General features: G+C 44.1%; 1 protein-coding gene across 3 annotated transcripts in view; it reads left to right on the plus strand.

The window, feature by feature from the left end:
* Positions 1-16,789: 16,789 nt before the first annotated feature.
* Positions 16,790-24,558, plus strand: part of crim1 (cysteine rich transmembrane BMP regulator 1 (chordin-like)) — a 32,290-nt gene continuing 24,521 nt past the window's right edge. For 2 of the 3 annotated variants that reach the window (XM_040137181.1, XM_040137183.1), the window contains exons 1-3: positions 16,790-17,457; positions 21,477-21,638; positions 21,892-22,065. In XM_040137181.1, coding sequence (XP_039993115.1) covers positions 17,160-17,457; positions 21,477-21,638; positions 21,892-22,065 — 634 coding nt within the window. In that variant the 5' untranslated portion in view covers positions 16,790-17,159. The remainder of the gene's footprint in view (positions 17,458-21,476; positions 21,639-21,891; positions 22,066-24,558) is intronic. The other variant, XM_040137182.1, reaches the window with a different exon arrangement.

The following is a 24,558-nucleotide window of genomic DNA, read 5'->3' on the forward strand; positions in this document are numbered from 1 at the left end:
AATGTCAAGCCAGATAAAAAGCTGTCCATGAACAAAAGTATCAAATCATGTGTAAAAAAAAAAAAGTCAAAAGTCCATTAGCTCATAAATCATAGTTGAACATGTTTGTCTTGTGACTGGCCTCCACAAAAAGGAGAACAGAGGTTAGAGCTGGTCAAAAGCCTCCACCCCTGTGACCTCTTGACTTCTGATCCCCAGGTCCCCTTCAGACCTCAGACTGGGGGGTCAGGGGTCTGACCTCAGTCGCTTTAGCTCGGCAGGCTAATGGCCTGCCACTGTCACTGCCTGCCACAGTCTGACGGCTCTATGAGGCCTCATCACACTGAACGAACTTGAGAGCCGGGCCAAGGGGGAGGCGAAGGGGGGGTTCATCTGTGTGCTTCAGATCTCTATATGCATTTGTGTGACACAACACAGATTTCTGTTAGAAACACACATGAACACAGAAGCCATAGTTAAAGACATGGACACAGAGGGATTGTGTTTATAGTCAGTGAAAGCATGTGGAAGCATGTAACCCACAGAATATTAAAACAAGGGCGACTCTGGTGGTTACGCGAATGGCAATGCAGAGGGAGAATTGTGTGTGTCTGTGGTAAGAGGTCCTATGATGTCGAACAATGGTTCCTCTTCATCTGGTCATGTGGTGTGTTTGTGTGTGTATGTGTATGCACGTGTGATTTTGTATGCAACTGTGTGTGGTTTGGTCACATGAAAATAGTGCTAATGAGGGACTACTGTTCACAGCTGGCACCAGTGGTCAGACCTCTGCTGCACACACACTGCCAGAGATTAGAAGGTCTGCAAGGGAATAATGACAGTGACATATTTTCACTGGGCCTCATGGAGAAGGTACATCCTGTCGTCATGTGACAGAGGTCACACGTTTTGTGGGCTTCAACACACAGATATGGATGAACGATTAATTGTACAGCTAGTAACTGTGAATGCTAGTGTTGCTTTAAAGCTGTAATTCGTTTCTAGCCATGCTAATGGCTTGGCTCTAGTGATGGCAGTGGTGGGCTGGTCTGCTTTTGGCCCAGATTTAAATATCTCGACTACTATTAGATGGGTTGTCATGAAATTTGTTACAGATATTCATGGTGTCCAAAAGATGAATCCTTAGTGATCGTTTGACCCTTCCTCTAGTGCCACAAGCAGTTCAAAGCTTTTGTTCATTTACTGGATCATTTGGCAAAAAGTTTTTACGAGGAATGGTTCCCAGAGGAGGAAGCACACTGACTTTGGTGATTATCTGACTTTTAATCAAGCACCATCTTCTGGTCAAAATTTTCTTTTGTCCAGTATTTTGGTTTATGACTAAATACCTGCAAATTTTCTTTTACATGCAAATTAGCAAATGTTAGCAAGCTAACATGCAAAAAAAAAAAAAAAAACTAAGATGCTGAAAAGGTTAGCAACTAGCTTGTGAAGAATGTTAAGCATTTAGTAAGACTGTGAAGTTTGGACTTATATTCATCAGGTGACCAGACACAAGTGAAGGCTAATGTTGCTCTGTGAAATTTTTTGCTAACATGATAGCCAAAGCAACATTACAGGCCAGTGATAGGTAGTGGCAGTGTATGTCTTAGCTTGTTTTGGCCTTTGGCCCCCCTTTCTCTGCCCCTTAGTGTCCGAAAAAACATATTATGATAGAGTCAACACTGGAGAATAATAAAAATAAATAATATTAAAAAAAAACTAAAAAAAAACATGGCAGTTGGGTACGTTTCCTCTCTTAAATTGCTTAAACAAGTATCCAAAATGTTAGCAGTAGAAAATGAATCTCCCGAGGGAAATATGTGGCTCTTTAGCTGCTAAATACTACAATATGTTCACCAACTAGTCACTAATTTGTCTGTCTGCCATGTGGTGCTGAACAGGTATTGTATTGTGGGTTTTTAGAGCTTTTTTTCTGAAAAACAGCTGTCTGCTGTGGCTGGAAAAAGATTCTGGTAAAAGCGACAAAAGTGAACCAAAAAAGTGAAATTAGCTGAAACTCGCATGCATCTATGTAGAGAAATCTTTAGATTTAAGATTTATTTTTTTCATGTGGCATTTATGTTACTTCCATTAGTTATTTCTTTCTTCTGTTAATACACATATCCTTTTGTTTTGTCTGATGGCATTTTTATTGTTTGACCATTGTAGTGGAGGCTGCAGAGCATTATAGGAGCAGTCAAAAAAGGGTTTTAGTTACGGGTTAGTTCACACTGAGTGCATAAACTTAAATGTGCTCCCACAAGCAAACATACACACATGAGTATTCATTTATATTCATATGTGCGCACCAGCACATACAGACATACAGGCAGTTGAGGGCCTATTGTACCAGTTGGTAATCACTGTCGAAATTAAAAGGCTTTTGGCCTTAGGGGGTTGTTTTAAAAACCTTAATCCCTTATCACAGCAGGGGGCTTTTGCTGGCCACTTCCCATCCTCCAGGTAATACATAATAGGAGAGCAGTGGGTGCGATTTTCTGTGTGTGTGTGTGTGTGTGTGGCTCACACTGGAGTTTTCTCATTGGAAACTAGCCAACTGACTAGTTTCATTTGGCAGAGCCTGGCAGAGCCTGTTGAGTCTTTGTGTGAAAACTTTCCTCAGCCAGGAACCAAACGCACTGTGTAATTGTTGTTCGTGTCAGACAATGTGCAGTTATTGCAGCCAGATGAAGATGGATCTCCATGTTTGCGTTATTTCGGAAAACAAAGCATCTTGGGCTTTTTTTGTGTTCGTTTGCTCTGCTGGTGCCTAATTAGAGAGTTACATTAAAGCAACCAGCATGACTCAAGAGCAGCCATCTCATCCCGGCTCCTTTTGATGGAGGAGAGCCGCTACTTTAATTACTGGTCTACATTCACTCATGTTTCACTCAACGGTCACATGATGGAGATTAACCGCTACTGGTGGTCATAGTTGGTTGTTTGAAGATCACACAGCTTCTGATGCACTGATCACACAATCACACCAACTAACAAAACACTTTCCCTCATCAGCTTCGGCTCATCAACACATTATACTGCCTGATGCAACACGAAATGTTTAAGAAATCAATGCTACAGTATAAAAGATCACATCTTCATGCCATTTATCAAAGTGCATATTTAGGAATCCCTGGCTGGTAAATCAGTGTAGAGAAATATTCAACAAAGTTGTACAACAGAAGGAATAATGGAATAATTCAGTTACGGACTCTTCTGAACTTTGGATTGCGTCTCTGGATCCATGTGTGCTTCTGCTGTAGCTCTGCTGCTCTGTATGCAACATCAGATCCTGCAGGGAAACAAGATGCAGTTAGTCCATATAGCACACTGGTCAATACTAAGGAAACGTAGGAGAATGATTGCTCCTTGGCAGTATTTCTGCTGATGAAAACCATACACAATTCCTCCAGCCAGAGGGGAAGATGTGCAGTGGAAACAGTAGATGAGCCGGAGGCCATGAGTGATACATTACTGTCTAACCTTGAGGGACTGCTTGGCTGACAGTGGGATCAGATTAGTGCAATCAATGCCACATGCTGAAAGGAGTGGATGCATGCAGAGTGGGAATCCATCACATATCTGTGACAAGACAGTCTTAAAGTTATGTTTCTGTTAAGAAATGTCTTGATATGGGGTTACTGCGTGTGAATCTACACATGTGCGCTGAAACAGAAATACAAAACAAGCAAACCAAAAAAGAAAAAAAAAAAAGGGTTAGTGCAGAGGGGTTATTAAAAGCATGTGTTTTGGGCAGTGCCATGCAGCAGTGAGTGCCAGGAAAGCGAGATGGAAGGGTGATTTTGCAAAACTTTGCATTGGCTCTGGGTTTTAATCAGGGAGTGACAAAGGTTTAAGGCTTGGGCAGCGGAGATGCATGGGGGAGGACAGCGTGGCAAGCTTTGGTCATGGTGATGTGGAAATAAAGTTTTACATCCCCAGCTGTTTTATAGTGCCATTTACTAGAGAGCAGGTGCAAGGCTATTAAAATCTCTCTTTACTAGTAAAATCACATCAGAATGAATTACACAGCCGGTCTGTGTCACGACAAATAAGGAGTTGAAGCAGGGCAGTAGCAAGTGAAGATGAGAAGCGGGGGGAAGCATGGAGGAGAGGAGGAGTAGTTTCTGAGGGTTAGAGGTTAGTGCTGCAAGAGTTGAATCACCCCAAGTTCACAAACTTATCTGTTGTTCAGCTAAAAGTTTGACTCTTTGTCTGACTTCTAGTGCTGCACAGAGATGTGTGTAATTACTCCCTCAATTTCTTACACAAAACGCATGTGTATCTCCTCAGACACAAATCAGCGAGGCACGGAAAGAGAGGCACTCCCTCTCACGCAAAGAGCTGTGATTGTGTCAGTGCATCGGGCGTCCTGCCAAAGGGAGGGGGAGTGAAAAAGTTTAGGAGGGGGAGGGGCCCACAGGTGCCGAGTCTTAAGCCTGGGGGAGGAGTGGAGAAGAGAGGAAAAATCGGGGAGAGGCAAGTGGATGCACTAGGAGAGAGGAGAGACAGAGAAGGAAGGGAGCCAGCAGCTCCCCTCCGAACTTTCTCTCCTGGTCTTTGATTATCCTGAGAGGATGGATAAATGAGGGCCAGCACACATTTTTATGAGTATATAACAGCCAGTGGCTTCAAACAGGACAAGGAAGCCAAGAGCACGCCAAGGCCTGTGAGAGAAAAGCCTAAAAGGGAATAGCGTGACATCCGAATGTGTCAACAAAAGGAACTGAAGCGTTTTCTAAAGATATCCGAGCCATGACATATGCTTGCCCGCTGCATGATAAATGCTTTCCATGAGCTTTTCCAAAATGAGTATGAGAGAAGCAGGAATGACTCTCAACATGAAAACGTACGTGTTTTGAAATATAATGTGCGAAGATTCTGTATTTCAATACAAGTTTGCTCTTGCTTCTCTGTCCCCCATTCAAATACATACACACATGCACACACATTAAATTAACTCCTCCAAAAGAAGAAAGACAGAGGAGGGGGGGAAAAAACATGCTGGTAGATTGTATTTGCTCAGCAGAATTTAATATGAGCGAGCTGGAGGTGCTTTTCTTCTGGGGGCCAACTCCCTGGAGACACATCCATCTCTGGGAGATGGTTGGGAGGACAAAGGAGGACTGCCCTCAAGGCTCAGCCCAGGCGTGCTTAAACACACACACACACACACACACACACACACACACACACACACACACACACACACACACACACACACACACCCACACAAACACACACACACACACACACACAGCATGATCACACACGCAGATATCAACAGTTTCAAGCACACACATAGACATGCACACAGATGCATGTATTCACACAAGCGCAGTGCTCAGACAGAGACCGCCTTGTCTGACAACAACTACAGACTTGGTCAAACAGAAGAAGGAGGAGGGAGAACGGAGTAGAAAAAGAGTTGAAAGGGACACTGAGAGGTAGAGACCTATACTATAAAGTAAATGGATGGACTTAAGGAGAAGGCAATTAATAGAAAGAGACATGTTGGATGGAGGGATCTGAAAGGCAGTGGAGGAGAAAGAGAAAAAGAGAAAAAAATGAGAAAATTGACAGGAGGTTGTAGTCAGCAGTAATGCCCCATGACGGCCCTGTCAGACATAGGAAAGAGCATGAAGCCTTATTTACACGTAGAGTTGTGGCAGGCCTGCCAGGCTGCCTGTGCTGCATTTTGGCCCCAACACGCCACCTACTTACTCTCAGTAGCTGTCAGTCGTCTCGGACACCTGTCTGACAGCTGACGGTCCAGGTAACAGTGGTGCATATTCTCTGAAATATCAGATATACTGATAAAATGGAAACTAAAGACCAGACCTTGAAAATAAGCAACTCAAAGAACTCCAAATGGACACTCCTTCAAATGTACCCCACAAACTTACCTCACCATATCAAAACCAACTGCAACCTATTATACAAGTGTAATATGTAGTTTAGGGAATTGGGTAATTGTGTTTTGGTTAGTTGGTATAAAAAGTCGCGTAATCACTCTAGTGCAAACCCCTTGGAGAATTCATGCTCTGGAACAGCCCCTAGCCCTGCTTAGTTCATTTCCTGTTCCTGGCGGAGGCAATGAGGGATAATAAGCTCTACGCTACGCTTACTGCTCTTGATGATGTGGTCACACAGCTCCTCTAATACGGCAATCAGAGGAGAGTTAGAAAGAAAAGGCAAGACAGAGAGCTGTCTCGCTAAATCCCCCTGTTCTGTGATGGATGTGACGGATACAGAGAGTTCCTCCAGAGAGAACTAGGAAGACTGTGTTAAAAACATGTCATCAAGACCACAAAATGCGATGCAACCAAAAGGAGATCGCTCATCTTCTTGTCTGAAGTGACAGCTAGAGTCAACCACTCTATGTGGTGTAGTGTGGCATAGACAGCCAGTCAGATATAAAAGCATCGGTCCCCTTAGGAATACTGGCAAGACAGGCTGTTGTCGACAGAAACTTAAAAAGATCATATTTCTGGCCAAGGGGGTTCGACAGTGCTGTCAGACAATTGTGAAGAGAGACAAATAGGAGTATGCACTGTCAGTGACCAAAGCGTGTGTCCCATAAAGTCACACGCTAGTCTTTCAAAACAATTACAACAAGCTATAACACGTAAAATTCTGCTGCGGTTGTTAAATAAAAAATACTCCAACAAAGCACGATTACACAAAAACCAATAAAAACGGGGGATGTCAGTGATTCATATTACAGTCCTGCAGCTCGAACCAAACTTAAATGTGATTGCTACTGCAGCTCCACTCACATCCTCCCTCCCCCACAGCACTCCCAAAATCATAAACAGATCCCCAGCTATTCTACAAATGGTGGTTCCGCCTGGGTCACATTCACCCTAGCGGGGTCGCAGATACCCATGACCAACATTATTACACACTTACCCAATTACCTAGTAAGACTGGGCGGAGGGGGCATACACCACATGCATACATATAAGACCATAAGAGCATGCACACAGGGTTAGCAGGAGGCTACGGGGTCGTCAAGTGCACAGACAGTGTGAGTGGATACTGACAAAGTGCACTGAGTTGTGTCCAGGCCTGGCTTCTTCTTAGCTGGCTTTGGGCCACGATACAGGTGCCACACTAGATCACCCCCCCTAGAACGCTCCACCCTATACCCCCCTCACATATCGTTGTCCAGCCAGTGTGAGCCTCCACAACAGGTGCAGTAGGTTAGGCTGCAGGCCTCAACATGCAAGGAAACAGACTGTTATTGTGGGCCTTCCTTCCATCATCTCCTTCTCTTTTTTCTTTCCCCACCTCTTCTGTTCCGAACAGCCCCGGGGAGCAATCGAGACGTCCAACCTGAACATGTAACCTGAGCGCAACTCTTCTGTATTGTGCAAGGATGTTGAAAAGAGGAGGGGGAAAGTAGAGGATATGTTGCACATGCAGAGGATTGGACATCTTGGCAGTGTGTTCGTGTGTGGATGTGTGTGTTCTTGTGCGCGTATTTGGTGTATTTTGGAAGCAGTAAATACAAGGACCGTGAAATGATAGACTCCTAACCATGTGGCTGGCGTTGGTGCAGTAAGTTGCAGGATTAGACACACTGCTTTCACTTGCTGACATAAGACGGTAATTCATCCATCTGTCATTTTCTACCAATAGTAACAATATAAAAACTGTGTGTGTATGCTGTTTGTATGTATTTAATTGTGCGTACACATGTACTGTACATAAAGTTAACGGTCTAGCGCCAGTTTTTTTTTTTTTTTTTTTTAAAACAAGCCTTAAACGTTGCCATTCACAGTGACTGCTTTCTACTGTATTGTTGCACAGGAAAACTTTGCAGCCTACTGCATTTCATTATGAGAAATCCAGATGTGCTCCTTGGCTGCCAGTGAATGTCTTCAGCTGTGTATGACACTGTTGCTGGCCTCCCTGCACTGAGCGCAGACAGAGAAACGACGCCTCAGGGCAAGACTTTCTACTCTCTCTCTTTCTCTCTCTCTCTCTCTCTCTCTCTGTCATCTCTCCATTTTGCTGATCTCTCTCTCCTTTGTCTCTTTCTTTTACCCCCCACAACCTTTTCCCCCGTCTCACCTCTCATCTTTTTTCCCTGCCTTTGCTCTGTATTGTCCAGTCTTGCTTTTCACCCTTCTCCCTCATCTCCCTCTCTCTTGCTCTGTCTTTCATGCTCTCTCTGCCACTCTTATCACATCATCTGCCTCTGGGAGACAAAGTTGGTCTGACCAGTGACAGGTAGTCAGAGGGCATGCGGGAGCCGGCTCCAGAAAGTCTGCCCCTATACCTACTCTGACACTGGCTCTCCTTCTCTTTCTTTCTCCCCTCACATATGCACACGTTTTTTTGAAGCCTGCATGGAGGACCAGTCACGTCAAATGTCAGCTAACAAATTAGTCACATTCTTCAAAGAGAGCAAGGTGTTGCTAATATCTATCGAGCCAAACACTTGACATTTCATAGCTGTGTTATGAGATGAGTCCTAGTTTTGTTCTCCTTTTTTTTTACTGAGACATACACAGACAAGGGACATCACTGCAGTGACCACTTCACACCAGTGGAAAACCATTGTTCTTTTGCCCTGTGGGAAACACTGCGAGATATTCAGTAATGGTGTAAGTCTTAACACTTTCTCTGTGAAGTTATTCTGTTTGTTCTACTTTTTCTAGCTGATCAATAATCATCTCACTGTGCCCTGAAATTATATTCTTACTCACTTCTTTGCAGTTGACAGTGACCTCAAAGCAACCCACTGGACTGGATAGTTGTGCCATTGTGCCCTCTATTGATTTAAACACGCCACTGCAATATTAAATTAGTCTAAAGTGGTTGTTTTCTCTTAAGCGCAACACTTCAGATCATTTCAGTGAAGTCTTTTTTAGGCAAAACACAGCTCATCATCTTCAGCTAAAGCAATATATGACCGAAAAAGCACCTAAATCCACATGATCCTCAACGGGTGGGATGATGCTGGAAAAATGCAGTTCACAAAGAGCAGGATGCATCAGAATTCACCGAAGCCAAGCTTCAGTAGTCTTGTTGACCTCTGCTAGACAGGTCACTTGTCATGGCTGTTGTTGGGCTGCACAGTGAACCAGGTCTGATACAGCTGACAGACCACTGTCTAGACAAAGAGCAGACCCCTTCCTAGTATTGTTTGTTGGTGGTTAGTAGTGGGAGAAAAACAGGAAGAGTGCGTGACTAAGCCAGTAAAAAACCTGAGCCCAGGAGGAATAAAGGCTTCCTGCTTTTAGACATTTCTTCTCACATGAGCTGGGTGAAAGGCAGAAATATTGTCATCTTGATGTTTTATGTGATAAAATGAGCCCGAATACCAAGATGAGATGAGCCTCAGGCTACACTGCACTGCCTGTATTGAATCACATGGTGGCAGCACCACATTAAGAAACAACGAGGTCATTTCAACAATATTTCACCATCAATCACGTTTACACTTACGCTTACACAATACACTCAGCCCCCTTTCTCAAATTCAAATTGGCTTTATAGATTTGCTGAAGCCCAATGCTGTCAAAGCAGGATGTACAAGGTTGACAATTTGAGGATAATCAATCATAATAATTTAGTGGACACACAGTCTGGTGGACGTTTTATGCCTTTCCTAGAGTCGACATGGAATGAGGGGGAGAGAGAGATTCAGAGTGAATGTCCCTGGCAGGGCTCTAACCCTGCAATTGCATGTTTATCACCTTAAAAGAATAGTTAGGCATTTTGGAAAACATGTGTTTTCACTTTCCTGATGAGAATTAGATAAGCAGATCAATACCACACTCATATCTGTAAGGTAAATATTAGGCTGAGGCCAGTAACCAATTAGATTAGGTTGGCATAAAGACTAGAGGCAAGGGGAAACAACTAGCTATGTCCAAAAATAATGAAATCTACCGGCACCTCTAAAGATAACTAATTAACACATTATTGCTTGTTTGTTTAATCAGTACAAAAACCAAAGTGTAAAAATGACAAGTGGTGGTTTTTGGGGGGATTATGAGACAGACTAGTTCTAGGCAGGGCACAATGACTTGTTCTTGCAGTGTCCACTGGTTTCCTGGCAACCTCAAGGTGAAAACAACACTGCAAGGAGTTAATTAGTGAGGTCTGAAAATGTTGTTAGATGGACCTTTGGACAGAGCCTGACCAGCTGTTTCCCCGTTTCCTGTGTCAAGCTAAGCTAAGCTTACCGGCTGCTGGCTGTAGCTCTATATTGGATGAAAAGATATGAGAGCTGCATCCTTCTTCTTATCTAACTCTTAACAAGAAAGTAAATACATGTATTTCCCAAAATGCTGAAACTATTTCTTTAAAGCCTTAGGCAATCACAGTTTACCCTTCAGAATTTTAAAGAAAAAACACAACACACATGCACATTGCTACAACACTTACTACTAATCATCCTTTCCACTATCATACACGCCAGGAAGCACGGTTTAAACAATTTGAATCTCTGACGTGTGTTTTACATGTCAAGTAAACATAAAGTTTATGGATTTACAGAGTATTTATACAGCACATAAATTAGATCCCCCCCCTCTCATTTGACCTGTATCTACTTTCCTTTGGCCCAGGTGACTGCAAGTGCGCACATGCCGGGTATGGTAATGATGTCAACTCGTTGCTTCACCGTCATAAAGGTCAGAGTACTCACACATTTCTCACATTCTTGCTCTTGCCGCCCGTCCTTCCCCCCACAAAGACAGGAGTAAATCTGTGTTCCAGACATAACATTAAGCCGTAATCATTTTCACCTTGCAAGGTGGTTGTTTCACCTCAATGTTTGAGTTAGTGGCACTGTAATTATGTCACAATTTACAGCTGAAACACAGGTTGTGACATTCCTCTGCCAGCTGGAGGTCTGCCTGTAAATCTGGCACCTTTACCTGAGGATCCTCCCCCAAAGCCCACTGAAACTGCTAGAACCATCTATATACAATCACAGGTTTATGTTTGTATTTGAAGGGGGAGAGCAGGATTTAATATGTTCTAATCAAGAGGAAAGACTGCAAGGACACAGGGTTACTAATATTTTATGAAGAACCCTCATTAGCTTGATTGATTTTCACAGAATGAACACTGCAGATTTTTTAATGAGATAATGCATTAATATTTAATGACTTTGGTGAAGATTATTTACTATTGTGCGCTCATTTCCTTGTTTTTGTCAAGGTTGGAGAGTTCATAATTCAATTCTTATCACTAACTGGGTTAAATAATCTGTGAGGTTTGAGGTCTTAGACAAATAAAACATTTGGTACCTGATAACATGTTGATAGAACTGGGGATTGTAATGTAAATTCTAAGAATGAAACTGAAACATTAAACATGAAAATCTGAAAACCTAATCCCCTCTTCCTCCTTCTAGTTTCTCCATTGCTGCCAGAGAAGAGGAGATCAGCTCTATGTAATAGAAAGACACCATCTGAGAAATGGATCTCTAACAGAGAAGACAGTAACTCCAAAATAATTAGATGATGGAAAGAAATCAGTGACACATGATGAAAAGTGAAACTACTGTAATGTCCTAAATGTAATGTATTTTAAAGCTGCACTCATCAATATTTTATAATGAAAAATGGGTCAAATTATTACATTTAATGTGAAAGGAGTAGCTCATAGTGATGAACTCACAGAGAATTATTACCTGAATCTGCATTTCCCCTCAGCTCTACTGAGCATTTTAGTGTCTTTCAGCTCATTGTTTTGGCTTCCTGGCCCACAGCTTAACTGTTTTTGGTTAATTCTCATTGCTCTTGTCAGTGTTGTTTTGTGACCTATCTTGATATTTTTCTCGGGAACTGGTGAAGACCAAAACAGAACTAAAAGGAGTGTGAATATTAAACTTTGTCGCCAGAGTCATGTCCAAATAAATGCTAATGTTGCTCCGTGTCAGCCGTTAGCTGTTTGCTAACAAGGTGACAATATGTCAATAGTAACTATAACTTGCAACTATGTAACTTTAACAAGATCGCGGTACTATGACATAGATCGGCACAGTAACGTAACCAGCAGGAAGATGAGGGTTGGTTCATTTCCGACACCATGACCCACATCAAGCCACCAAATACTTTGTCTGTAAATTTAAACCTTTTACTTGTGGGAAAAGCAGTTCAAGCCCATTGAGATTCGTCTATGAGAACTGGACAGACATTCAGTCATAAGCACAGGACAGTTTCAGTTCATCTACATGACAAATACCTCCAGCTACACCCTCTCACAGTACCTTATGACCAACAGAAAATTTGGGTTACAGCCTCGCCCTCTACTCATTTATTGTAACCGTATACCCTTCAAAGCTCAGTAGCTCAGTAGTATCAATGATCCCATGTATGAAAGGGAAGATTACACTGGGCAGGTGTTGTGGGAATGGGACACAAGGGTTCTTTTAGGTCCCAATCCACTGAGGAATTCATCATCATCACATAGATCTGCAGATTAAAACTTCTGAGACATCCACTTAGCGTTCCGCTGGAGCAGGACAGAGGTGAGCAAGTATGCCACTTATAATTGTCAAACAAGCTGGTGGCCGTTGGCAGGATCTCACGGTAGAGGGGATGGGGGGAGAGTGAGAGGCCAAGTATAACCTGCAGTCATGACTGTACGAAGGGTCTGGGGCTGAATCATAATGACTTACGGTGCCAATCGAACTCAGAAACCTCATGTGTCATTACAGTTCTTTTAGAAAGTGTTGATGTTGTTGGTAAGAAAAAATGTTTTAAGTTGACACTGTATGGCTGTCTTAGACTTTGTTAATTTATCCATGCTATCACCAGTGCCAAAATGCAGATGTTTACCATATTAACCACCTTAGTTTAGCTTGTTGACATGCTAACAGTTACTAATTTGCACTAAATATGAAGCAAAGCAGAATATGGTGAGAATGTCATTCGTTTTGCATGTATTTCATAGTAAACCAAAGTATTGGACATACTGAAATTTGTCCAATATATTAAACTCATGGTGGTGCTAGAGGAAAAGTCAGGTGATCACCAAAGTTATTAGGATTTGTCCTCTGGGGACTGTGAATGTTGGTAGAACATTTAATGGCAATCCACCAAGTAGTTTTTGAGATATTTTAGTCTGGACATAAGTGGTGGACTGACAGACCAACATTGCCATCCCTAGTTGATCAATCCTGTGTATTCGTGGCACGTGAAAGGCTCATGCTCCAACACTTGTCCAATGAAATCTCATCTGTCTTGCCCTCCTCATGAAAACAAATGAGAAGAGATTCATGTTACCTCAAATAGCAGTGATTTACATGTCAATATCTATGATGTACTACTCACTAGATGACCAGGCATCTGCTTAGATTTACGTCCTCTCCCCATAATTTCACAGAAAACAGCCAATTCACAGGCTACAAAGCCAAAGTGGCGTACCTAACCCTCAGGGCTGTTTGAACTCACTGAACTCTTTAATGTTCAAGCAGGACTGCTTACAGCCAGAAGAAGAAGGCGGGGACTCGATGTGTATCATTGTGTTGCTATTCTGCTGCTGTGATGACTCTGGGGGTTCTGCAAGACAGAAAGAAGATGACTGCAGGAGACCTGACGGTGTCAAAACACATTATTATAGTCCCCGCAAGGACAACAGCAACTGGACCAGACCTCACAGAGAGAAAGAGAAAACACAGCAGTACAGAGAGAGCAGAGAGGCAAAAGAGAAAAAAAGGAGGACAGAGGGACATAGATCCCATAAAAAGAGAAGAAGACAACATGAATAAAGACCAAGAATCAGCTCTGATCTCTTACAAGATGAGTTACTCTTTCTGTTGGACTCTCACTATTTCCAAACTCTTTCTACAGAGGTCCAAACAAATGAAGAGTGCAAAGTGAGGAACAAAAGCACTTGTGAGTCCCTCTGGATGGCAGTAATGGAAAAGAAAAGTAATCACCTCTGTTGATTATTTCTTCAATATGCTGTACAGCTGTCTGTTTCAGAAGAAAATCATTGTGTTGCATCTGTTAAACGTTTTGGCTCATTTTCCGAAAAGTTTTGGTTCGTTCAGACCTTTTTGTCATGTATCTTATATTTTTTTTGTCTTATTTATGCTGCTTGTGTAAAAAAAAAAAAAAAGACCTAATCTGTTCTGAGTTTGAAACAGGCCATTCATTAGTATATGTGTTGATTAACCTCCACGCTAAATGTTACATATTTGCACTATTTAGTAGATGTCTGAATAGCTTTGAAACTCCTTCAACTGTCAGTATAGATTGCCATTATACCCCCTCAACCACCCCCGCTCCTCACCACTATCTCTTGGCCTGGATCTGAAAAGTATGGCTCAGTCCAGCACCCTGTTCCAGCTCAAAGATAAGCCAAGCAAGGGTGATAACCACCACTGTGCACTGGGGGAAAAATCCCCGAGCACATCCTGACTTGTAATCAGGTGTGCCGCACGCCATCCACTCAACATGCACTCAACTCTTTGTATCACACTCCACATTCAGCCCCGTGTCACCATCAGTCATGTATTGCTGCTGCCAGTTAGTTCACCTACAAACCATCATTCGCACCTATCGGCATCTTAGAAACACTTCCTCCCCACCAGCCTGAAGCGTCCACAGAGGCAGGGTGTAAATCAGCTGCCTGTGCTGCAGAGACATGAGATGCGACAGGAGTGGGTGACTGCGGTTGACTGGACCACCTGAAACTGTATCGCCAAGCCTGGATCACAATTATCACAACAGGGACTTCAGTGTAAGGGAGAGTGAAGCTGGCGCCCCTACTCCTGTATTTTCCAAGGGATCTGTGAGTCAGAACATTATTAGCACACACACAGTACAGTTATTAAGGCCCTGCAAATGCTTTTCACTGTCCAACCTTTTCCCTCCTGCTTGGGCCATTCAGAGACTCAACACCCAGGCACATGAAATAGCAGATTGTGCTCTGGTTTTAGTGAACATGGCACGATAGAAATCTTATTAGTTTTGTTTGGGCCCAATTTGACACTTATTTGAAAATAAAAACAAAGCCAAAATGATGGATAATCTGACTGTGATGTTTGACACCGGACTTAGCAATTGGGAGTATTTCCAAATACCACATTCATGCAACATTTGACAAAGGGCATATGCTCAGAGTGACTCTAATGAGGATGTATTCTAGTTTGGTCCCAGTCATTGTATTGTTTATTGTTGCCCCTCTGAGGGAGAAAGGCCCCCATTTATGATCCCGTTTGGCATTTACACATCTCATTACTAGTATAGATAGATAGAGGGAAACCAAGTGGTGCTGTGGTGACCTTTCAGCTGGCCAGAAACAAACCCTTGGTCCATGATAAAAGGATGAGGGGCCTCTGTTGGAAGCCAGCTGGCCCCCTTTGAAAGCCCATCGCCCAGGCAAATGGGTAAGCGCTGCTGGGCCACAACCTGTGCAAGTGAGTGGAAACCGAGGCTCTCCAAGGTCCTGGTCTGATCTGTTGTTAACCAGCAGTGGGTGTCCGTCCAGCGGTCAGCTGGTTGTCCCATTTGACAAGAGCTTTAAGGAGGGGACAGAGTGAGGGAGGGTGGAGGGAGAGCAGGAGGACAAGAGCTGAGTTGTGTTGCAAGGGCTGATTATGCGTGCCGTGGGGCTGGTTTCCTGGATGTTGTGTTTGTGTTGGAGCGGATGGCTCGGGGCAGATGTTGCAAATGAAGGAGGCGCTGTTGTGTGTTGACACTGTGGGGAAAATCATCCCAGATGACATCTGATTGGTGTTTGAAGAGGAATTGTTTCCAATGACAGTGAAGAAAAATCCGCAGTACTAGACCATCCTAATGCTTTTGATATTTGATATGTCTGTACTAACTGCTTTCCAGGTATTCTTATTAGTTGCTCAGAGTTGGCAGTGACCTTCATGTAAAGCAGGCTTCAGTGTTACCATCAAATGTAACTAGTTCTGAAAACTAAATGATCTGTCACCCAGAGAAAAACTGTCTGCTTTGTCCTTGCTCACTTGTGCAGCAGAAAAAAGGGAACAAAAAGCGTTTTTATATTTTGTTTTTTTCAAGCAGTATTGTTTTCTCTGATTTTTTAGTGGCACTGTCACAGTCAAGCCTCCAGCTGTGCCCACTGCCCCCCAACCCCCCCCCCCCCCCCCCCACATACACCATCCATCTGCCAATGTAAGCACACAAACACTGCTTCAACAAACATCAGATGACCCTTTACCTTCCCAAAGCCACCTGCATACACAATGTGACACCTACAACACACAAGTAGGCACACGCTCGCACACAAAAGGGTAAAGCTGTTGAGTGAAGTATGGCCTTGAAAATGCCTGATATGTTTGATTATGAAGCTTTGAGAGATTTTATGGCTGTATTGTTGAAATACGAAATGAAACAAGAACAATTAGTATAGTGGTGAAGGGACTGTAATTGCAATGTGTGTGTGTGTGTGTGTGTGTGTGTGTGTGTGTGTGTGTGTGTGTGTTAGTTATGTAATAGTTTAATATGCTGTAGTTTAACATACTTTTATTAGGTAAGTTCACGGGGCTCTAGGGCTTTAGATTCATCATTTACATAAGGGTAGGACCAACTCCATTCGTTTTTAATTTGGTTAACTTGCTGTGAAAGCCATACTATTTCTCCAGATTACAGAATATGAAGAGAAAGGGGGAACTTGCATTCAAGACATTCAAAGTTGCATCATTGCGCAACCCAGAGACGGAGATAAATCACTTCAAATCCTCCCTCCTTTCGCTCCTTCTGACTGGTCGGCGCCCGTGTCAGTCAGGGGGAGGGGTGCACCGCTAATTTCTATATGCCTGTATGTCAAATTAGGGCTCAGATTGCGTTCTCGTGTGTGGCTGTCAGCAGCAGCAGCGAGCCTCCGTGGACGTCCACAGCCTCGGTCTAGGATTTCTGCATGTATTTCATCAGATGAGACCCTCGGGACGTGCATCTACCTGCGCCTCTGGATACCGCTGCCACTTAAGACACACTTCAGTCTCGTGGTTCTTTTTTTTTTTTTTCTTTTCTTTTTTTTTCTTTGCTTTTGAAGCGAGCTGCTGTGTAATAAACAGCGCGCCCGAGGGACGTCCCATCACTAAACTTTGAAGAAGACTCAACAACTTTGGCAACATCTCGTATTGCACGTCGCTGTGAGTTCATGCGGCTTACCATCTGACAGAAGCGGGCCATTTCCCTGGGAAACTTACACACGGCTTTTGAAATATGTTCAGCAAGTGTTCCGTTGTGTTATTGAATGTCCTCTTTCTGGTGCGGGCGCTCTCGGCTCACGAGTGCACGCCGTGTAATCTCCGGACTTGTCCAGTCAAAGCCCCGCGCGGCTGCGAGGGTGGCCGGACCTTGGCCAGGGATCCGTGCGGATGCTGTGACCAGTGCACCCGGCTGGAGTGGGAGCCCTGCGGCGGACAAGACTGGACGCACGGCTACTGCGCCCTGGGGCTGACCTGTGCCTCTGTCAACAAAACCGGAACTGCCACAATCCCCGAAATTGGAGTATGCAAAGGTGGGTACAAGTGTGTCATTTGAACCTAATCTAAATTGTTTCATTTTTATCGAGTCATGAGCAGTGACCCGAAAAAGAGAAAACTGTTTATGCCGTTGCTGAGTGCGCAACAAAAGAACTGTAGGCAACCAGCCCCTTCATTTAAGTGGCTCGAGGGCATCACCATTCAGATGTCAGCGCAGTCCTGACTGCGGTGACTGTGTCACTGTTCACCTTGTCTTTGGCCGCCGGGAGCAGCTCCCCAGGTCTGAGGGGCCCTTGACTGCCAGGAGAGGAGTCGTGTTCAGCTGCTTCTTCTGCTCCTCAAAGCTTCATTCACTCTCAGCTCGGACGCACGACAATAGGTTTGGCAGCAGCGATTTGGCACTAGGCTACACTTCAGCTCTAGTAGGTGCTGTGCTTTTTTGCCTCGCAGCTCAAAGGAGACTTTCATTAGGAGACAGTGAATTGAGATAAGAAAAAAATGACAGTTTGAATCTGAGCGAGGGTTAAATTGTGATTACCCATGGCGTGAGCAACAATGATTGCTTTCTTAAACTTGGAATACACTATAATTTAATAATTAAGCTGCTCTTTTCTTGTCTGTATCGTTTGTGTCAGACCTTCAATGGTTTGACAGCACGATTACAAAATTCCCCAGCAGATTTTCATTTGCAGTCCTGTGAATCCACAGTGCTGTTCTCCTCTGTCCCTGCCGAGCAGAGCTGGGCTGTTATACTGTGGATGTGCTCATTTTACGCGCAATTTGAGCAACTTTCCGAAAAGAAATGTGTAGGGTGTCAGGTTGCACACAGTGAATGAAGTAAGTAGCAATGCCCCCCCGAGGAAGAAATAACCTGTGGGAGGACCCCGCAGCCCCTCCACCTGCACTCTGTCCAGCCTGTTTTGGGATGATTGAAGAGGACTGACAGGACTGTAGGAGAGAGTAAGCAGCTCTCAGTGGGTGTCTGGATCCCATGACCCTGCACTGCCATCATCCATCCGTGGGGTGGTCCGAGTCATGGCTCCATGAGGGTTTTTCCAGGGGTCTCCATCCCAGGAGACGCTGCCACTGATTGTGCCCTGTGTACAGGTTAGGCTTGCGTCTGGAGGACATCTCTGCAAATTAACAGCTTTGGACTGAGTGAGAGGCCTAATGGCTCCTCTGATTGAGTCGTGCCTCTGGTCCTGTGGCTCCAGGGGCCTCGGAGCATGCTGCTGCCCCCTAAATCAGACACATACACATGCAACCTCAATATCCCAGAGGGTCTAGGTGGGGGTAAATCAACACCTCCCAGTGTGTTTTCAGGGGCCATGGTAGGCAGGCTGCTGGAGGCTGATCCCAGATTTCCCTCCTCTAGCTGCAGGGGTCTTAAAGTGATTAGACTCCCAATCAGGAGTAGGGGGTAAATGTTTCCGCTTTCTGATCCGCTGGCTCTCTTCTCACAGTTTGGATTTTCTGGGTGGTCAGAATCTGTCAGTGTGGGGATGCAACAACCTTAAAACACAGGTGGCACGTTGCATATTATATGAGAGGAATACAGTCAGTCATTATATGGTTATTGTTCATTGGCTTAACAGGATTGAAAAACTCAACAGAAACAATTGTAACACTCAGGGTTCCTGCTGCCAAGGGGAAGCTGCAATAGTTATTGTATGTTGAGTTTTCCAGACTTGGAAATGTTATGTAAGATACTGATATCAAAAAGGAATTGGAAATGAAATGTTAACCCTTTTTTTCTTTTTTGTTTTATCTGGGGAAGTATTTAGTTCCATGTTTTGTTTCCCGTAATCTAACTATTTTGAAGGTGAAATAAACAAAAATAATTGCACGAGCCTCCCAAAAAGGTTTGTATCTTGCCAAATACAGTACATGGGTTTTTATATTTAATGTAGCAGCTTCAGGTTGCAAGTTGTGTCAGTTTCCTTTTGCAACTGTCCTATGAGCATTCAGGCTCCTGTTTAAAGAGCGAGATCTTGGCTTTTCACCTCATCGTTTCTGCTTCAGCGATCAGCCCGTCAGTCAGGTGAAATCATTCGGTCTTCGCAGCTAAATTATTTGTTCTGATGTTGTCATTGTATTTTCGTGTCTCTCCTCCCACACCAAGTTTCCCCAAGCTCTAGAGGCACTTAACATACCACGTAAGAGAGTGTCTGTCTTACAGGGACGCTATGTCCACTGCAATCCTTCACATGCCTTCTACTTCTCCCTCTGGTATTATCTAATGTTTCAAAGACTTCCTTTTTAGCTCGCTATCAGCCAGAGGGCCTCTAGAGGTCAGCTTTCCCATCCTGGCTCTGGATGCCAAGACAAGCAGTCTCAGTGGCTGAGAGAGGAATCCCCCTGGGACGAAGCCATAGACCTTGGCTAGAGTCATGCCAGGCCAGATAACAGATAACCAGGCTAGACCAGATCAGGCCAGGGTCAAGCTAAAGAATTCAAGGCTGAGACAGACCAGCTTAGAACCAACTGGGCTCACTGGGGTCAAGCTAAAATTAGTTAATGAGACAATGTTTTCGGTGCCCAGGCTTTCATTAATTGTTTTGACTCCTACCTCCTCTTCTATGTGCCAGATTTAGCACCCCACACAGACAACCACCATCTCAAATGAAAATACCCTCCCAGGCACAGGAAAGCCTTGGGATGGAAAAAATCTGGAGGTGAGGATCATTTAAAGGTGAAAGGAAATCACAAGGAAAGTTTTGGCGCGGTTTATCGAAAAACCAGCTTGTGCCAGTCCCGCTGGCCGTTGGGGAGAGCTATTAACAGCACAGACTGGCTCAGGTTAAAGGTAGTTTTACCTTCACTTCTTTCACTGGCTGCTGTTTACCATAGGGCTAGTTAGCATCCTGCATCACACAGGAGTCACCCACATTATCAACCCTAAGTTGGGGAAAGTGTTTCCAAGGATGTTTGCTTCTGCAGTCACATTGATTCACAGTAAAATTTATTATGGTAAGAGACTGGCTTTTTCCTGTGGTGGGATATCTGTTTTAAATGAATATGGATCAGCATATGTGTTTTATTATGATTTACCGCATTTAAAAGAAAAACATCAGCCTATTATTGTTTCTTCAACCCCTAACTGAGAATGAAAAGGATTCTCATTTTACATGGCTTTATTTCAGGTAGGATCACCACAGTAGTCAGGTAAATATACCATGAAGTGCTCATGTTTATCTTGGATAGTTAAACCTTAACACCTTTCCTCTTGTGCATTGTTCTGGTGCGTAGCTGTTTGGAGAAGAAAGGCAGAGTATTATGATAAGCTCCAATCACGCTTCCACACTGTTGATTTGAAGCCTGGGAGCTAAATGCTTGGGAAGGGGTTACTCAGTGTTACAGTTTGTCTCATCCTGTTTACTCTGCTGCCACTCTTACTGCTCTAGAACAACTATGAAGGAGGGTAATTTAGGGTTATATGTGTGTTTATTTATGAACGAATGTGAAAGGGATACTATGAATGATGTGTATTTTGGGGTCCTTTCATCCCAGGGTTTTGGTGGTTACTCAGCTCACATGGCACTAACGTGACACATTATACCCTTGCACATTCCTTCCTATCGTAAAGTTTTGTCCATATTGAGCTAAGTCTTGACGTGCCATCTCAGGGGGTAAGGCTCACAAGGCGAAGGCGAAATATGTGGGTATGGTGCAAGTGGAATTGGTACAGAAGAGGCGTTCCAGCAACGGGCAGAGATGGAAACCCTGGGAGGGCCCCATGCTGTGGAACAAAAGCAAACAAATTGGCTCAATGGCTCAAGTAGCGTGGCACGACGAAGAGGGAGGAGAGATGGCAGCTCAGAAATACACTGGTCAGTTCAGTAACTGTTGTGCCAAGGCAATGTGTTACAACAGAGGCTGTAAGCCGGCTAACCCTTCAGCAATTTTGGGAAACAAATCTCGGTTTCTGGCGCATTTTGCCTTGTGATTACACTTTACCTGTATCTTCGTCCAATGTCTGTTTATTCACAGTCAAAATTAGTAAAGTGGACAAACCTATCCTAATGTCCTCTCTTCTTGCTACTGTCCCCCGCAGTGCTCCCTGACCATCCAGAGGCAGGTCTTGAGGACGAGCGCTGTCCCCTGATGACGGGCTGTGACACAGCTGGAGGACAGTGTGTGTGTGATGCCCGTCATTCCTGCTTGGGCTCATTCACCTTCCCAGACCAAGAAACCTGCATGAAGGCCAGCAAGACAGGTGAGCCCACTCCTTCCATCGCACACACAAGCACAGAATCTGAGTCAGGGGGAATAATGCTGTCCATTGAGAGGAGCTAATCCATAACAGATGTGGCTCTGAGGTGACTAATGCTTATTACATATCATAGTGATGACAAACATGCTAAGGCTTTGTCTAGTGGTTCCCCACTCACCCTTGAGTGGTGCCATTCTGTGTGACTCACTGATAACTGCGGTTTTTGTGTGTGTGTGTGTCCATGGCTGACTTTCAGAAGGTCGGAGGCACGAGCACCGGGAAAGACACAGAGAGAAGTATGTGGGACCATCCAACCCGGCCTGCATGTTCTCTGGGTGTAACCTGACCGCTGAGGGCTGTGTGTGCGAGTCTCAGAGCTGCCACCACCACTTCGCCTACATCAACCGCAGCCAGTGCCAGGAAGCCGCAGGTAACCTTCAAATGACCTGCAACTGGAAGTGACAACCACATAGCAGCCGACCAGTAACTCTACTTAGTTCAAGTCATTAAGTGTTAAGATATGGAGATTTATACCCGAGTCTGAAATAGATTCCGCATTCACGAAGTTACTTTTACATAACAGAATTGATCTTTCTCCATGCTTAATATAAACATTGATAGAGCTTTGCTCTTCTCATGTACAAATCACCTTTGAGTGGAACAATCATTGTTCCAGTTCATTATGTTTGAAGGGAACCATATAGTCACTGGCAATGAATCTCTCGTGAGTCTAAATTTGGTCACCTTTGATTTTACCTGAAGGGACCCTTTGAAGTTCAAGTGCTCGATCAGTGTCTGATTGTAAAATCAGATGCAGTTTTTGCATGGAGTCACTTACCATCTATCAGTCTGGTACTACCTGAGAAAGCTTAACATGCACAGCGCTTTATAACGTGCAGAGGATGGGAAATGGAATGGAGGAGGAAGAGAGAGACAGAGCGAGAGAGCAAGATTGATGTCATGAGGAGAAAATGAGAGAGAAAGATGTTGATTGTGGTTACCTCTGCTCTTAGCTGGCTCCCTGATTGACACTTCTAAGTGAAAGATGCTATTGGCACCGTGACTTTAGTTTCCTCATTTGGATTGTGAGGTGTCTGGTAGATAGGCAGGCGCTAAGTGTCGGCTTCCTCCGGAGTGACATTTGCAAAATAGGACAGGACTGCCACTGAGTGAACTCAGTGAACCTCTATGTATGCTGGGTAAACCTCATCTTTCTGAACACGCTTTGTAAAGACAAAAAAATGGAAAACTTTGCTGAAACCTGGAGAACCAGTTTGGTGCTGTAGTCAACAGATTTAAGTCCAAAGCCTGCGACTGTGACTGCTTCTGTTTTTATCCACAGGTTGCTCTCCTGTAATAGTCAAGGTTCTTCCTCTCTTTGCAATTTGCTGATATTTCAATTGAAGAATGGCTGTTTAGATGGGCAGTACTGTGGCTGGCAATGCGCCATGGAGACATATTTGAGATTACTTAGGCTGCAAGTAACACAGAGGTTATTACAGTACATTTAAAGCACAGCTGTGTGGATGTTTGTATTGAGCCATTTACTCAGTAAATCCCACAGGAAGTGTGTTCATCAAACATTTTATTGTTTATACGCATCATCATTAAAGTCTAGTGTTCCAATGAAAGACATACTGTTAGTCTTCTGTGTTTTGTAACTGCCTCATCTCAAAGTCTGAGCCCAACGGATGACGGTTTAAACTCACACTCAGTGAAAACTGTAAACAACATTTTTCAGCAGCTTATGAGTTTTCACCACAGCACACACCCACCCCTTCTGATGGCCCCTCATTAAGTAAGAGACCAGGATGTGTGTGTATGTTATGTCTGTAAGTGTGCATGTGGAACGATGCACACATGCGCATGCTTGCATGTGTTTATAAATCATCATGTGTTTGAAATGAGCCTGTATTTGTGAGCATCTGAGCCTGCTTGTCTGCATCTGTGTTTGCGCATGCGTCTGTGTGTGATAATTATCTTGTTTGTCTAGATGTCTCGGCAGAGATTTTCCTTTGTCTGTCATCAGCCGGAGCTTCCTCTGTGACCAGACCGGGACACTGTGGTTAGGATCTTATTTGCTTATTTGGACTCCATGGTGACTCCATGGTGACAGTGTCCATCAACCCCTCGTTTTCTTTAGATGCAGGCAGTTATTAAGATCTGTGTTAGCATGCCCGGCTAGAGTGTGACAGCAAATGTATCCTGTAAACCTGCTCTCGAGGCACGAGAGCTCCACTGACTGCACTCGTCTTCACATGCACCAGGACATTAAAGAAGACCTTTGGTGCCAACAAGAAGCCTTTTTGAGTCATCATTAAAGTTGGATTCTCTTCTTGAGACTCCTAAACTCACACATTGAGGAAATAGGGCCATTCACTTTCTCTCTGACTCACTCAGTGGTCCTGTGAGTTCAGCCCTCCGCCATGACTCACTGGGATCTTTTAAAACTCAACATCTTTTCAGCTTCATCACTGTTGGTGCTGATCACCCAACTTTGCCTCTTGTAGTTTTAGTGGGATATTGTTCTCTGCTGGTATAAAGGACGCTGATGTAATTTGGCTGCAGACGTTCAATCAGAACCAACATGGTGCGCCACACATATCACCCGCATGTCAGGGAGTAAAGAGGATGAGATAAGTGAGGGAGAAGGAGGGGGAGGTAGACGCAGGAAGACAGGAAATCACAACTCAGGCCAACCATTTTCTTGAGGTATTTGTGTCAAGTCCAGGCCCCAGAGTCTTGGTAGGGTGGTGTATGGTAATTTTAAATTCTAGGATGGTTTACATATTTCATTCATGATAAGAACCCTAAATGCTATTTCAGAGGAATTCCTCTGTTGTTACTCACTGACAGGAACAAGCAACCGCAGTCTTCAACAGACAGAGAGGTGGTGCCGGCTATGATGTCATGACACAAACCG

Source organism: Xiphias gladius, chromosome 10 (genome assembly GCF_016859285.1).
Source record: "Xiphias gladius isolate SHS-SW01 ecotype Sanya breed wild chromosome 10, ASM1685928v1, whole genome shotgun sequence".
Taxonomy (NCBI): Eukaryota; Metazoa; Chordata; class Actinopteri; order Istiophoriformes; family Xiphiidae; genus Xiphias; species Xiphias gladius.